Source organism: Ictalurus furcatus, chromosome 6, assembly GCF_023375685.1.
Source record: "Ictalurus furcatus strain D&B chromosome 6, Billie_1.0, whole genome shotgun sequence".
Taxonomy (NCBI): domain Eukaryota; kingdom Metazoa; phylum Chordata; class Actinopteri; order Siluriformes; family Ictaluridae; genus Ictalurus; species Ictalurus furcatus.
Genome location: NC_071260.1, coordinates 872,343 through 889,506, shown reverse-complemented (window position 1 = coordinate 889,506; position 17,164 = coordinate 872,343). Strand labels below are relative to the sequence as shown.

Below are 17,164 nucleotides of genomic sequence, written 5' to 3'. Positions count from 1 at the left end.
TGCGACTTTTTATTTACTCAAGAAGAAAACTTCAAAGGAAAATGAGGGGAAAAGGAAGGAAAAAATATGACAAGGGAGTGAAACAAAAAGAGTGAAAGAGGAAAGAAGAAAGATGATGAAGAATCACAACTGCTCACGTGCAGCAGTGAAAAAAAGAATGAAGGTAAGGAACAAAAAAGAGGATGGATGGCTTGATGGATGGACTGATAGGTGGATAGACCGATAGATAAATAAAGCTTGTAAAAGCTTGTAAAGAAAGAAAAACAATGAAGAGAGGAAAAATTTTGTGTGTGTGGAGTATAGCTGTGTGGAGTATAGCTCCCTCTAGAGGTGAATTTGGACAAAACTTCACGTCACTTAGTCACTATAAAGCTTGGTCTGAATAAACCACACTGTTGTTGAGACACCTTCACGCCCTGTTCGGGGACTTCACTGTCACGTTCGTTTTGTGTGATTGGCCTCACGATGCAGTGATCCAACTTTGCTGATGATTGGACAAATTTTTTTTTTTAAACTCACAGTGGTGGGAAATCCAATTTGCAGAAACTACTTTAAACTCTGCTTGACCAGAAGAATCATGGGAATCGAGGAATCGCCTTTCTACGATGTTGTATTGTTATTATTGTAAACATATTTCCATATTTGGCCTGTAGGTGGTGCTATAGTGCTGGAGTGGTGTACATTAGAACTTCATACACAATGGTGGAAGCGTTCTGATTTTACATAACATCCAAATCCACTCAGGTGCTTGGCCAATAAAATACAACCTAATGAAGGAGAGAAACTTTTTTAAAAAGAATATATATATATATATATATATATGAGAGAGAGAGAGAGAGAGAGAGAGAGAGACAGAGAGAGAGAGAGAACAGGTCGGTAGTGAACTTCTCTCCTACAGGTCCACACAGAGCTTCACTCAGACGTTAATGAGATCGTCCTCTCTGTACTGAAGAGTCTGATCTCATCTGTTCTGTGTAGATCGGATGACTGACGAGACCAGCTCTGCTTCTCTTTGTGTGTCTCAACTCAGTCACTATTACACACACACACAAAACTCTGCAAGTTGCATTGTGAATTTAGAAAAACATTGCAGCAAAATTCAACTGCATGAAATCCTGTACAGACTGGATATAATGATAATAATAATAATAACGAATAAATGCACGGTTGAGAGCGAACACGAGGCACACACACTGATTACTGATGCAGATTCGCTTTTATACATCGGTTTTATTTTTATATTATGAAAATAGAAACTGTCTGAAGTGAAAAACATTAACACAGAACATTAACACTCTGACTTAGTAAAGGTGTGTGAGTGTAAAAACATTATTAACAGCTTAGAAAAATTTAATAACAGGTTCTGAGGATCACGTGTAGTTTGTGACATTTCAACCCAGAAGAATGAAATCATGGGCGGAGTCAATGCAAATGTATTAATTTATGACCTGTGGTGTGATTTACTGCAGTGTGAGAGTCAGAAGGACACAGACCTTGTGTGAATGAATACAACTGACACACACGCACACACAGAGAGAGAGAGAGAGAGAGAGAGAGTGAGTGAGTGAGTGAGTGAGTGAGTGAGTGAGTGAGTGAGTGTGTGTTTCAGTCTGTGCTGCTCCCGGTGATCTGCAGAAGGAAGAGGAAGATCTGGATGATGTCGGTGTAGAGGGACAGAGCTCCGAACACGTACTCCTCCGGACTCAGGCTGTGAGCTCGGTTCCCTAACAGCAGCTGAGTGTCGTAGGCCAGGAACTACACACACACACACACACACACACACACACACACACACACACACACACACACACACACACACACACACACACACACACACACACACACACACACACACACACACACACACACACACACACACACACACACACACACACACACACACAAAAGAAAACAACAGCAGCTCAGTATTCACATTAACTGTTCACTTTCAGTTTGTCAGATTTCTGTCGTGAATCGGCTAAACCAATACGTTATGTGTGTTGATCATATAGCTCACGTATAAAACACTTCCCAACAGCTGCTTCAGTCAGTACTGTTGCTGCTGACACACTGCAGGTGCGGTATTAACGCTGTAACACACACGGTGCATGAGTGAGTGTGAACTCACCAGGGTGTAAACGATGGCCCCGAGAGCAGCGTACAGCATGTGCAGCCACGGAATCTGAACACAGTAAAGAGGAAAACACTCGGTTTCATTTATTACTGTACAATTCAGGACAGAGCACACACACATTCACATAATCTCTCTCTCTCTACCTCACCATCACCTACTGTACATTATACACAGTGAGTGTGTGTTAGTGTGTGTTATAGTGAGTGTGTTAGCACTTACATAATGAAAGGAGAGAACGATGGTTGTGATGATGCCGGTGATAAAAAGCACGATGGCCAGAACACAGAACAAACCGGTACAGGAGGTGAAGTCCACCTGGACACACACACACACACACACTCTTCAGTCAGAAACCGATTTTTGTGACCATCAGGATGATGAATATTGAGAAGATATTTTGGATTATTATAGAATATAAATGGTAGATTCTGACATCATTGGGGTAAAAGGTGACTTAGGGGTTCTGTGTCTGGAACAGTCTGGGTCAGTTTTAGCAGCAGGGAATAAATTTTTTAAGAGGGACAGATGGCCATTGTAAGCCGAGACAACAGTTTCATTCGATAAGGCTGAACAAAGGCGTGTTTTCAGAGCGCGTGTCCAGTCTTTACTTTGGTCTGGAAACTGAAGACTGTGACCACGATACACACCAGCGCCGTTATTCCCACAGCCAAGAACACGGCCTTCGTCTCGTAATAACTAGAACCAAAAAGGGGGGGGGGGTGTTTTAACACAGCCATTAACACAGTCATCCATGTTAGTTAATGTTTAATACATGAATTTTGTAAAATTTGTAAAATGTGAACATTTTACGTAGTTTAGAGCTACGAGGATAATGTAGTGTGTGATGATGCTAAAATAAATATGTCTGCCTCGTCACAATAACCTGGTGATGTGTGTGTGTGTGTGTGTGTGTGTGCGTGTGTGTGACTAACCTTGAAATCGTTCCTGCCATGTAGGACATGGCGAGAGTCTGTGGGAGACAGAGAACCGGATTTAGCCGTGCACATTTCAACGCCTACACTCATTTACCGGAGAAGAGAAGAACAATGCAGCCATCCATGGAAGCAAATATTTTGGCTGCGTTGTTCTTCTCTTCTCTGGTAAACGAGTGTAGGTGTTGAAATGTGCACAGCTAAAACGTTCTGAGGGCCTTACAGCCTGAGTTTCGGTGCGGTTTAAACACTTACGAATATGAACAGAAGGACCAAATTCAGAGGGAACCGTCTCCTGTGATAGAAATGGACATTTTTCTAAATTGTTTAATGCACACTTGTACGAAACATAACCGAGTAGGATAAAACCTCAAACTCGCCTCGCTTTTTCGCAGCACACCAGCACGAGGTAAGTGACGAAAAAAACACCGCTGCGGAGTAAGAACAGTCAGGAAACACTGAACCGTGAGATCGTGGTGAAGATGTTTTCACTTTGTGTTAGTAATTCATGTGGATAAATAAAGAAACTCACAGCGACACCCAGTAAATCACAGGATACTGGATGACGAACAGACGCACTGGATCACTGTAGGAAATAAACACATGCATGTTTTCAGGTGTGTAACGCTGATGATGTGTTTTATTCTGTTAATTAATCATACTCACACAAACGTGAACACGGCTACGATCGTGGCTGTGAATAACAGCTGGGCCGCCAAAATAAGATAAACCTGCAACGACACCAGCGTTTTCCTCCTGCGTTAACTTACACGCTGCTCCTGCTAAATTTTAGGTTTATAATAATATAATATGTTTATTTAATATCTTAATGCGTTCTCAATATTTACTCTTCTTCGGTACTTACAGTACAAAATCCTATGCCTCACCTTTCTGATGAATGCGTGTCGGATACTTTTATTTTCCCACAATGCACTTTGGTCATAGGCCTCCATGTTGCCTGAGACAAAAACAAAACGTTACCTTTAATTATTGGCCTTGTGTGCCTCTTTCATTAAAAAAAATCAACAATATAGAGATGCGGTGTTGATTCCGTTGAATCGAATGATGGTGAAATGATTTCCTTTCAGATTCGATAGTGGGGAAGTTTGAGAAATCATGATGCACCGAATCATTTCATAAAGAATCTACTTTAATAATCTATTGCAAGATTTCATGATGAACTGAATCATTTTCTAAAGAACTGATTCGTAGTGATATGTAAGATTTAATGATGCATGGAATCGTTTTCTAAAGATTTGATTCATAGTGATGTACGATTTTATGATGCACTGAACCATTTCCTAAAGAATCGATTCACAGTGATACATAAGATTTCATGATGCTCTGAATCAGTTCTTAAAGAGTTGATTCCTAGTGAAATGTAAGATTTCATCATGCACTGAATTGTTTTCTAAAGAATCGATTCATAGTGATACCTAATGTTTCATGATGCACTGAATCATTTGCTACAAAATGGAGTGGTACATAAGACTTAATATATATAAGGACATTTAAGCATTTCCTGATGTACTAAATCATGAGGTAAACCCTCATGTTGTTTGTGAGCGAGTGAGAGAGATAGATTTGTCTTGTCCCTGTACCTGGGTTGGACGGAATTGTTCCTGAGGACATGTAGGTGGGAACAACAGGTGGTATTCCCGGTGGTGGTGCTCCTGCTCCATGCCACACTGGAGTGGGAAAGGTGTAGGGTGTGAAAGGATAATTCCCCCCCTGTGGCTGAGCGCTGTAATGCTGTTGTTGATGATGTCGGGACTCTTCATAAGTCGGAGGGACATCAGACTTAAACATGGTGATGATAATGATGCTTCTGCTGTGGAATTTTAAACGTGTGATCAGAACTAGACTATAATTATACTTTACAGAGTCTTTTTACCCACAATGGACCAAAAGTAAAAAGTTTTAGACATGTTTAGACCTGCTTTATCACACCAATAAAAAGACCACTAGGTCCACGCCACGGTTAAAGTCACAGAGATCAGACTTTTTCTTGATTCTGATGTTTGATGTGAACATTAGCTGAAGCTCTGGAACTGTATCTGCATGGGTTTATGTATTGTGCTGCTGCTGCTACATGATTGGCTGATTGGATGACTGCATAAGTGAGTAGGTGTACAGGTGTTTCTAATAAAGTGGACGGTGAGTGTATCTATCCGTCCGTTTTTAATTAGCTGCTACCGTTAGTACTTTAAAATAGTTGCCATGGAGACTATAACGGTTTTAAACGGCGACCTCTTCTCTACACATGTACACTACTTAGGGTGTGAATCATGACCCTTTACACCCTATACAGTGTACTACATATCCAAGCTCAACACATTTAGGATTCAGCCTGTCACATTCGCGCTTGTATTTCTTAGAATTTAACGGATTATTACATTTTTGGAAGTTTCATTAAAATAGTTTGTGTCTTTCTAATTGAGTTAAGATGTATATACAGTATCTCACAAAAGTGAGTACACCCCTCACATTTTTGTAAATATTTGATTATATCTTTTAATGTGACAGCACTGAAGAAATGACACTTTGCTACAATGTAAAGTAATGAGTGTACAGCTTGTGTAACAGTGGAAATTTACTATCCCCTCAAAATAACTCAACACACAGCCATTAATGTCTAAACCACTGGCAACAAAAGTGAGTACACTCCTAAGTGAAAATGTCCAAATTGGGCCCAAACTGTCAATATTTTGTGTGGCCACCATTATTTTCCAGCACTGCCTTAACCCTCTTGGGCATGGAGTTCACCAGAGCTTCACAGGTTGCCACTGGAGTCCTCTTCCACGCCTCCATGACGACATCACGGAGTTGGTGGATGTTAGAGACCTTGTGCTCCTCCACCTTCCATTTGAGGATGCCCCACAGATGCTCAATAGGGTCTAAACCATCACCTTCACCCTCAGCTTCTTTAGCAAGGCAGTGGTCATCTTGGAGGTGTGTTTGGGGTCGTTATCATGCTGGAATACTGCATACTGATCATGCTCTGCTTCAGTATGTCACAGTACATGTTGGGATTCATGGTTCCCTCAATGAATAGCCGTATGAGTGCTGCCAGTATTGCTGCAGAGGTTGAAGGGGTGGGGGGTCAGCCTGTCAGTGCTCAGACCATACGCCGCACACTGCATCAAATTGGTCTGCATGGCTGTCGTCCCAGAAGGAAGCCTCTTCTAAAGATGATGCACAAGAAAGCTGGCATACAGTTTGCTGAAGACAAGTAGACTAAGGACATGGATTATGAGACCAAGATAATCTTATTTGGTTCAGATGGTGTCAAGCGTGTTTGGCGGCAACCAGGTGAGGAGTACAAAGACAAGTGTGTCTTGCCTACAGTCAAGCATGGTGGTGGAAGTGTCATGGTCTGGGGCTGCATGAGTGCTGCCGGCACTGGGGAGCTACAGTTCATTGAGGGAACCATGAATGCCAACATGTACTGTGACATAATGAAGCAGAGCATGATCCCCTCCCTTCGGTGACTTGGCCGCAGGCCAGTATTCCAGCATGATAACAACCCCAAACGCACCTCCAAGATGACCACTGCCTTGCTAAAGAAGCTGAGGGTGAAGGTGATGGTTTAGACCCTATTGAGCATCTGTGGGGCATCCTCAAATGGAAGGTGGAGGAGCACAAGGTCTCTAACATCCACCAACTCCGTGATGTCGTCATGGAGGAGTGGAAGAGGACTCCAGTGGCAACCTGTGAAGCTCTGGTGAACTCCATGCCCAAGAGGGTTAAGGCAGTGCTGGAAAATAATGGTGGCCACCCAAAATATTGACAGTTTGGGCCCAATTTGGACATTTTCACTTAGGGGTGTACTCACTTTTGTTGCCAGTGGTTTAGACATTAATGGCTGTGTGTTGAGTTATTTTGAGGGGACAGTAAATTTACACTGTTACACAAGCTGTACACTCACTACTTTACATTGTAGCAAAGTGTCGTTTCTTCAGTGTTGTCACATTAAAAGATATAATCAAATATTTACAAAAATGTGAGGGGTGTACTCACTTTTGTGAGATACTGTATATATATATATATATATATATATATAGAGAGAGAGAGAGAGAGAGAGAGAGAGAGAGAGAGGTGATGTAGATGAAGTCAGAGCGCTGTGTTAAACCCACTGGAATAAAGTTGGTGTGACGTTTTGGAAGTTCGATATTCGCAGATAAGCGGAAATTAAGGGACCGTCTCTAAAGTTACATATGACATTGTTAAACACGATTCTAACTTCAATAGCATTTGAAGGGAATGACTTACAGTCATATAACCAACTGTAAAGTGTTCATCTAGGTGTCAGCTATGATGCCTTTTAGATTTTTGATATTTATTAAAATAAGCTATTAAATCATATGTAAATTAGATATGAATTTCACCACAGAATGGGCCCATACACAAAATATGCCATTATTTAAATCTCAATAGCATTTGAAGAGAATGATGTACAGTCATGATCACAACTGTAAAGTGTTCATCTAAATGTCAGGTGTGACGCACACCTTTTAGATTTCTGATATTTAACCCTAAAATGCATGAACAAAAAAACCCTTTCATAATACATGGCAATATTTACTGATTTCTGATATATAAATATCAGAAATCTAACAAGTGTGCGTTATACCTGACACCTAGATGAACACTTTACAGTTGGTTATATGACTGTAAGTCATTCCCTTCAAATGCTATTGAAGTTAGAAACGTGTATTACAATGTCGTATGTAACTTTAGAGACGGTCCCTTAATTTCCGTTTATCTGCGAATATCGAACGTCCAACATCACACCGACTTTGTTCCAGAGTTAAACCCTGAGTGTTTAAAGTGTTTTAAAGCGTTTTAAAGCCCAGCTTTAAAACACTTCAGGTTTATTTCAGACCTAAATTTCGAGCTGTGTAGTGTGAAGTCTAATCTAATAGTGATTATAGATCAAAGAAAACAGAAACAACACCTCTAATCTAACAGTGATTATGGATAATAAAGCTCGGCGCTGTAAAATAGGTTAATATAGTGTGTAAAAGTGATGAATTGAAGGAGAATAAAAGTGAAATAGTGCACACTCACCACTGAGGAGATCTCTCGGCTCTCTACTGACTGGGATACAGCTCGCGCAGCTGAGGCGCGCGGACTCGTTACCCTGTTCTGCGCATGCGCATCTCGGAAACAACGGCTACAACAGAGGTTACAGCCTCTCTACCTGTCTGTCTGTCTAACTAACGAACTGACAAACTAACTACCTGTCTCTCTGACTAACTAACTGACAAACTAACTACCTGTCTAACTAACTAATCAACTACAGTGAGGGAAATAAGTATTGAACGCATGAACATTTTTTTTTCAGTAAATATATTTCCAATGAGTTTATTCACAGGAAATTTTCACCAGACATCAGTATTCACTCAGGAAATCCGGAAATATAAATAATTCACAATATTAAAGTCCATAAATAAAGTTATGTGTAATAAAGTGGAATGAAACAGTAAAAAAAAAAAAAAAAAGTATTGAACACACTAAGATAAAGCAGTTCTGCAAAGCAAGGCAAAGAACCAGCTGAAATCTGTAAGTAATTAATTATACCCCATATCTGTGCAAATCAATATCAGCTGGGTTAGTAAACTGATGGTCTATAAAAAGGCTTTTCGTTACCCAGGTGTCACACAAGAAACATCTCATGATGGGTAGTCTGATGTCTAAGATTTATTTTATACATTCAGTTTGACTAATTTTCCTATATATATATATATATATATATATATATATATATATATATATATATATATATATATATATATATGTATATTTAAAAGGCAATGAAGTGATTGTGATAAAGTCTGTTCTGGATATGTATGTGGAGTTTGTCTTCTGTACTTTTTGACATTTTAACTAACAAAATAAGCACTGAAAAACAAACTGAAACGTAAATAAAGTAAATCACTGCAGTATCAGACAGCAACAATAATAACATTAAGATATAGTATGATGATATATAATATATTATAATGAATAAGCTATACACTATATGTTCAGATTATATATTTAGATTATAACTGTATATAACGATTTTAATAATAATATTTTAGTTAATTTTAAGCAGCAACAACAAAATAATAATAGTAATAATAAATGTTAATAATAATAACCATGTGTTCGGTTAACTGATTATTTTATTATTATTATTATTAGTAGTAGTAGTAGTAGTAGTAGTAATAGTAGTAGTAGTAGAAGAAGTCATTATGATTGCCGACTTAAAAAAAACTTTTATTTTGAAACCTTTATTTCGACATCTGAAACCCGGAAGTGCTACCAAGTATAAACACAGACACGGAGTGGTGATGATGATCTGTATAAGTTAGTTAAATGTAAACGCTCTCACTGTTACAGTACAGTATTATTTTGTTTTATTATTTATATCAGACTGGAAGTGTGTCAGCATGCTGAAAGCTGTCATTCTCATCGGAGGGCCACAGAAAGGTACAATAATAAACTCTACCTGTACACAACTGTTCTGCCTGTACACAGCTGTTCTACCTGCGCAGACAGCTGTTGTACTTGTGATGTTCTGTTCTCTCTCTCTGTCTCTCTGTCTGTCTGTCTGTGTGTGTGTGTGAGACAGGTACGCGGTTCCGCCCGCTCTCCTTCGAGGTTCCCAAACCTCTGTTTCCTGTAGCAGGAGTTCCCATGCTCCAACACCACATCGAGGCCTGCGTGAAGGTTTTATTCTTCTTCTGAACGGATTGATTGATAGATGTAGAGATAAAGAATGATCTGTAAAATGTACATAATAATAATGAAGTGCATATACGGTGCCCTCCATTAATATTGGCACCCTTGGTAAATATGAGCAAAGAAGGCTGTGAGAAATTGTCTTTATTGTTTAACTTTTTGATCTTTTGTTCAAAAAATTCACAAAAATACTCTGCTGTCATGGATATCAAACAATTACAAACACAACACAGGTTTATCCGAAAAAATCTTTGTTAAGTATAGGTGTGCAACAATTATTGGCACCCTTTTAGTCAGTACTTTGTGCTAGCTCCCTTTGCCAAGATAACAGCTCTGAGTCTTCTCCTATAACGCCTGATGAGGTTGGAGAATACATGGCGAGGGATCTGAGACCGTTCCTCCATACAGAATCTCTCCAGATCCTTCACATTTCGAGGTCCATGCTGGTGGACTCTCCTCTTCAGTACAAAAGGTTAAACAATAAAGACAGTTTTTCAAATCTGCGTTATCAGTGAATGTGGATGATGAAGAGTTTTTTATGATCAGGTGCCGAACATGAAGGAGATCTTACTGATCGGATTTTATCAGCCGAACGAGGAGCTCAACCGCTTCTTATCCTCAGCACAGCAGGAATTTAAAATCCCAGTGAGGTCAGTACGCGCAGCAGTCACGGCTGATCCCCAAAATATAAATATATAAATATGTAATCGCACATTTTTTAAAAATAGTACTGTGGGGAGAAAGAGTGTGTGGTTGGAGTAGAATGTGGGCGTGGTTCTAATTTGCATGTATAATAAATATGCGGGGGAAGCAGATGATTATAATGATATCTAGAACGTAGCAGTTTTATCACATCACTGTTCTTATATGAGAATGTAGAGGTGAAGATTAAAAACGATGAAGGAAGGAAAGGTGTGAAGAATGATAGAAACAAAGACATGAAAAGAGAGAGAGAGAAATAGAAATAAAAGTGAAAAATAGAAATAAGATGAAAAAAGTAATAGAAGTAGAAATATAAAATGAAGAGTAAAATAAAGAAATGGTCGTGTATTGTATTTAATGATGTGATGTGTGGTGTTGAGGTACCTGCAGGAGTACGCGGCTCTGGGGACAGGAGGAGGGATCTATCACTTCAGAGATCAGATCCTGTCCGGTTCTCCTCAGCAGTTCTTCGTCCTGAACGCGGACGTGTGCTCGGAGTTTCCTCTGGAAGACATGCTGCGTTTCCAGAAGGAGCACGGAGACGCACACAGCTTCATCATCCTTGCCACCACGGTCATTAACACACACACATTAACACACACACACACACACTCTCTCAGACTACACTACTTTATCTTTTCATTAACACACACACTCATCACAGGTTTCATTTTTAAAAATGGCTTCCACATAAATTATTCAGCAGCACATAGAATAACACTTGATCCAGCACTGACCTGTGTGTGTGTGTGTTTGTGTTTCTGCCCACAGGCCAACAGGAAACAGTCACTGAACTACGGCTGCATCGTGGAGAACGAACACACCAGTGAGGTGATGTACAGCGAACACACACTTATCACTACCGAGTGTACAATACACAGCACCGAGTGTACAATACACACTCACACTTGTTGTTCCTCTGCAGGTGCTGCACTATGTGGAGAAGCCAAGCACGTTCGTCAGTGACATCATTAATTGTGGGATTTACCTGTTCACTCCGGAGATCTTCCAGCACATCGGTGCTGTGTTTCGGAAAAACCAGCAGGACGTGATGCTGTGAGTGAGAGACCGTCTCTCTCTCTCTCGCTCTCTCTCTCTCTCTCTCTCTGTGTGAGACTCTCATACATACATTATTTCATTCCTTTTGGTTTCCATATTCATTTATTCCTCCTGTATATTTTCTTTTCGTTCGTTTTGTCTGATGTTTTCCATCGTCAGGTATCCGTATGAGGGGTAAGTCACGCTACAGTGTGTGTGTGTGTGTGTGTGTGTGTGTAGAGTAGAATTAGAGACTGCACTGTAGTGCCTGGCATTATTATAGAAATATAAAATGAATAAATGATCATAAATATTATTTTTATGCGCGTGAAACAATTTGAGGTTTGAGATCAAGAGATGAACGAGACGAATCAGGATTTCAGCTTTCATTTCCTGATATTTACGTCTAGACGTGCTTAAACGGCTTAGAGCATGGCACCCTTTTGGTATCAGACCACCCAATTTTTAGGGTGAGCAAAAGTATAGGAACAGACAGTCTTGAAGCAAATGAAAGTAAATAATATTTGTTTGCATATCCCTTGCTTGCAATAACTGCATCAAGCTGGTGTCGACTGACCTCACCAAAACTGCTTTTACCACAGCGTCTCTAAGTGGGTGTTTGTTTGAGGGGGTTTGTAAACTCCTAACTTTGTAAGATTTTACACAACGAGCCTGATTTATCAAACTGTATACGTGCACATCGATTCGTTCATGAAAAGTGCGTTCATACGGAAAAGTCATGGCTTCGTACGGCTTTGCGTAGATTACCGTTTAATTAGACTCACTAATGTGAACCTCGATGAATTAAATCACGCAAGTGTTGAGTTACTGTGATTTTGTATAAGAATCACACGGTCGAGTTTAAATCACTTATTCCTTTCACTTGCACACCGATTTTAATGAAGTCATCTTTTCACTTCATATTAATGACTTGAGGGGGGAAAAAGCGATTTCAGAACAAATCCATAAATTAAGACTAGATGTTCATTTAGGACAAACGTAATGGAGCCTTACAAAAGGTGGAGGAGTTGATGCGTGTCTATCGTAGCTGACACGCTGTAATGGCTGAGCTGCATTACTGGAAGATTTAGTGCACCGTGCACTTTCGTCGTGTACACGCCATTTTCTCTCTTTTTTTGCCTTTTATAGAGTAACAGGTGTGGGGTGTGTATGTGTGTGTGTTGCAGAGATGAGCAGTGTAACGGCTGGCAGAGAGCCGAGGTGATCCGTCTGGAGCAGGATATTTTCACGGCTCTGGCGGCTCAGGAGAAACTCTACGTGTACAAAACCGACCGCTTCTGGAGTCAGATTAAATCTGCAGGGTGAGTCCATCAACATCATCTGCTTTATTACATACATTACAACTAACTCTTTTCATGACCTTGATTTAGTATCTCGTGTCTTCATTAGAGTTGTGTGCATGAGTGATTGTCAAAGCATGATCTAAATATATAAACATTAAATGTACAATAACAAGATGTGCTGGATCAAGCGCTATTTTATACGAATAATGAGTGCGGAAGCCATTTTGTTAAACAATCAACAGTGATTAATGTGATATTTTTAAAAAATAATTACAGATACAGTGCCATTGTATAGTATTACTCCATGATATAGAACAATACTGTAGACACTATAGTATCTCTCGTTGGATTTCTCATCATACGCAGGCTATTTTTAAACCTTTCGAACACCAGCGTTGATCATTTTGCGTCTCTATTTTTTCAGATCAGCGATCTACGCCAGTCGGCTGTATCTAAACCAGTACCATAAGACCCACCCTGAGAGACTGGCCGCCAATAAGGACGGAGGACCGAAAATAATCGGTAATTGTTTCATGCAGGAGTTCACATGGAGTTCAGTTCGGCTTTATGATCCTGATTTAAAACGTTAACATTTTTAATGCTCCGGTTAGACAGTACACAACTACCAGTAACCGGTACGTGCATATTTAATATATGTTTCATCATATTTGACTTGTTTTCAGTTGTTTACTTTTATTACATTAAGGTTGCTTAATGAGTCTAATCATTAATGATCCCTCGACACATTGCTTAATCATTTTTTTAAATGTTTTTTTTCCCCCAGTCCTTCCTTTTATTTATTTTGTTTTATAAAATTTATAAAGTCATGAATAATGTAGTACATGTAATCAATTTTTACTTTCATATTCCTCAGAAAAGCAGGACGGGAGCAATTTTTAATTTTTTTTTTTTTACACCAACTCCTCAGATACATTCAGAAAAATTAGTACTAAAGTATACCTTTAGGTTGGTACCTTCAAGGGTACTTCTTTTGTACCTTTTATATGTGGATATAGTGAACCTTTAAAATGATTTGAGGTACATAAATGGATATTAATTAGTAATGTAAAGGTACATTACATAGGTGGATGGGGTACGCTTAAGGATAACACCCCAACGACAGAGTGGTACAGTTTAGTACCCTTTATTCTGAGAGTGTATCCTGTGCGTCCTCATTTACTTCACAGAAATTAAAGTGTACTTTCTTTAAAAAGAGGGAAATGGGAATAAATGGTTGACCTGATGTGTCTATATACGCTAATGCAGGTTGGAAGAAAAGCACCAAAACCTCTACTAATGTCCAATACGTCTGATTTCTAGGAAATGTGTACGTCCATCCGACCGCTAACATCGACCCCACTGCTGTGGTAAGTCCTGAATGTAGAAGTCCTCACTTGTAGGAGGCTTGATTAGTATTCCTGTCCTGGGAAAAAGAAAGTACACCCTCCTTTAATCCTATGCTTTTATTTCTCAGGGCTTCAGTAACAATTATGTGGTTGTCAAAAACTTCTAGAAATAAACAAATAACCTCAGATAGTAAGGAACACAAAGATTTCCATATGTGGTCTGAAAATTTCCCAAAAAGTAAACCAATGTTTAGAATCCAGGTGGGAAAAAAATAAGTACAGCCTTCATATAGCCACAGTCATTAAGAGCTATTAGCAGCCTGGTATTAATAATGAAACACACAAGATTTCTAAGGTCCCATGACTCTGTATGTCATCTCTCTCAGTTGCTGCTGTTGTGATGAGAACTAAAATGATGAGTGTCTAAAATGTCTCAGAGGTAATTAGTTCCAGTCTTAATAATCTTTTTTTAAAATTATTATTATTATTATTATTTATTATCGCAGTTGGGTCCGAACGTGTCGATAGGAACCGGAGTGACGATCGGGGCCGGGGTTCGAGTCAGAGAGTCCATCATCCTCCACGGAGCCACCTTACAGGTATTTTCTTTATTTTAATTCTCTTTTTATTCTTAAGTATATCCTGTTATTAGTGTGATATGATAATAATGTCTTTTTATTAAAGGTTTTTTTTTTTAATAATTACAAACTGATTTCTTCAAACCTCGGGATAGAACCAGGTGATTCTGTCACTCATTTCATTTAGTATGCTCATGGAAGTAACGCACCTGAGCAGGTGATCATCATCGTGTGTGTGTGCCTGCAGGACCACAGCTGTGTGTTGAACAGTATAATCGGGTGGGACAGCACCATCGGGAAGTGGGCGAGAGTGGAGGGAACCCCGAGTGATCCGAACCCCAACGACCCGTACGCCAAAATCGACAGCGAGACTCTGTTCAGAGACGGAAAACTAACACCGTCCATCACCATCTTGGGTACGAGTTCACACACATCCAACGTCATCATCATAACCTGCTGCAGATGTACATCTTATATTTATATAGCTTCTGTACATGTACAGTGCAGACAGAGTTTTTTTTATATATAGTTTTGAATGGCACGTTGTGTAGTGTATATACAAGTACATCTAGTGCCCTCCATTAATATTGGCACCCTCGGTAAATATGAGTAAAGATGGCTGTGAAAAATTGTCTTTATTTAACATTTTGATCTTTTTGTTAAAAAAAATTCACAAAAGGTTAAACAATAAAGAATGTTTCACAGCCATCTTTACTCATATTTACCAAAGGTGCCAATATTAATGGAGGGCACTGTATGTTTTGTGTTTTTGTATTTTATCTGTAGTTGTGTGTTTTTCACGTGTTTGCAGGCTGTAACGTGACGATCCCGTCTGAAGTGATCATCCTCAACTCCATCGTCCTGCCGCACAAAGACCTCAACCGTAGCTTCAAAAACCAGATCATCCTGTAACAGCAGTTATACGATGTTTTACAATGTGTTGTGAAAATATTGGCACCCCCACTTTGTTCTGTTGCGCACGAAGCTGCACATTTGAATATAAATCTGTCCAGTAACAGCAACAACTTTTATTTAGTACTTTATTTTATACATAATTACCAAACTTGCTGTTTATTTAGCTGTTCATGTCCAGTTACTGTAATGCCAAATTTTCCTGTAGCTAGCTACATTAATACCTTATGTTTAGCTACTGTTCTCCAATGACAGCCCATTGTTATAATGCTAACTAACTTATTTAATTACAATTTTCCAATCAACAATGCCATTCGCAGATTCGCGGAATCTTTGGCCAGCTCTCCCTAAATACCCAGATACTCTGTAGATCCACCAAATGGTGCTGTTTGTGATCATATCTGGAATTTGGTCCCACTATTCAGCGGGTCAGTTGGCAGTTGTGATTGCTTAGATGTCTGTGGAAGGATGTACCTTATTTACATAGAGGAGGTGATTTGTTTGAGGGACCGGGTGAGGGTACGCCTTCAACGGCATGCAGTATTTTTCTCTAGATCTTAACAGCTCCCGCTGAGGGAATGAGACCATATTTCCAGATGCACCGAGACCTTTTGAAGGATACTAAAAATGTACAGTCAACTTCTTTTTTACATTAAACATACTGTGTAATGCATATAGACCTTGGGTGAGTTTAAGGTGATCTCGACACAGAGCAAAAGGAGCAATGTAGAAGAACTATAGTGAGGTATGATCTCCACTCAATCAGTTCTATAGTAACAGCTCGTTCACATCTGGGATTTCCCAAAAAAAAAAAAACGCCTGTGTAATTGTTAATGTAGTGACCTAAGGATATGTTCATGTAACATTTATGGAAGGAGTCTCCAGTGTCAGTGCTGGAACTGTAAGTTTTTTTGACATCTTCAGGAAAATATGAAACTTTCCAGAATGTACATGGATGCACCGAATGGACAATAAAGAAGAATAACTTGTGTCATTTGTTCTGTTATGATAACGACATGAACGTCTGTGTGTGTGAGAGAGAGAGATTATATATCATGATGTGGGCAAGTTACATCAAGCTAGACATACCTTGATGTGTAAAGTTTATTTACATTTAAATATTTTCATAGTGCATACCAGGAGAGTAAGAAGTGCCAAAAACATCCTCAGTGGAATTAGACATGCATTTTTTTATATTATATATATATATATTTATATTTATATTAATATAATATAATATAATAATATATATATATATATAATTAATATATATTTATATATATATATATTATATAATATATTATATATATAATATAATATAATATTATATATATATATATATATATATATATATATATATATATATAAAATTTTAGCCATATGTTCACCATGCATAGTTTGTAACATGATCTGGATTAAAGTACCTAGTATTTTCACACATGGCTCAGATTGTGTTTTACCCAGTAGGTGTGTCCCCTTAATCTTACAC

General features: G+C 38.9%; 2 protein-coding genes across 9 annotated transcripts; one reads left to right on the top strand and one right to left on the bottom strand.

Moving 5' to 3' along the window:
• Window positions 1-69: 69 nt before the first annotated feature.
• LOC128608436 (protein lifeguard 3) lies at window positions 70-8,269 on the bottom strand. Of its 5 annotated transcripts, none has more exons than XM_053626126.1 (12): window positions 8,137-8,269; window positions 4,668-4,897; window positions 3,954-4,024; window positions 3,733-3,797; window positions 3,599-3,652; window positions 3,447-3,497; window positions 3,322-3,361; window positions 3,067-3,104; window positions 2,743-2,830; window positions 2,354-2,449; window positions 2,129-2,182; window positions 70-1,755 (listed from the first exon to the last, which is right to left on the bottom strand). In XM_053626126.1, the coding sequence occupies exons 2-12, from the start codon at window positions 4,873-4,875 to the stop codon at window positions 1,606-1,608; spliced, it is 915 nt and encodes a 304-aa protein (XP_053482101.1). In that variant the 5' UTR covers window positions 4,876-4,897; window positions 8,137-8,269; the 3' UTR covers window positions 70-1,605. The 5 variants fall into 5 exon arrangements, with proteins under 5 accessions (XP_053482101.1, XP_053482104.1, XP_053482102.1 ...); XM_053626129.1 differs by having other exon boundaries at window positions 2,782-2,830; XM_053626127.1 differs by having other exon boundaries at window positions 4,668-4,894; window positions 8,137-8,217.
• On the top strand, window positions 8,123-16,854 carry gmppaa (GDP-mannose pyrophosphorylase Aa). 4 transcript variants are annotated; one of them, XM_053626121.1, is made up of 14 exons: window positions 8,123-8,253; window positions 9,487-9,543; window positions 9,686-9,783; window positions 10,342-10,445; window positions 10,878-11,070; window positions 11,269-11,328; window positions 11,423-11,553; window positions 11,716-11,730; window positions 12,723-12,857; window positions 13,264-13,361; window positions 14,160-14,206; window positions 14,692-14,784; window positions 15,011-15,179; window positions 15,575-16,854. In XM_053626121.1, the coding sequence occupies exons 2-14, from the start codon at window positions 9,504-9,506 to the stop codon at window positions 15,673-15,675; spliced, it is 1,284 nt and encodes a 427-aa protein (XP_053482096.1). In that variant the 5' UTR covers window positions 8,123-8,253; window positions 9,487-9,503; the 3' UTR covers window positions 15,676-16,854. The 4 variants fall into 4 exon arrangements, with proteins under 4 accessions (XP_053482096.1, XP_053482098.1, XP_053482099.1 ...); XM_053626123.1 differs by lacking the exon at window positions 8,123-8,253 and adding an exon at window positions 8,483-8,631; XM_053626124.1 differs by lacking the exons at window positions 8,123-8,253; window positions 11,716-11,730 and having other exon boundaries at window positions 9,350-9,543.
• Window positions 16,855-17,164: the final 310 nt, after the last annotated feature.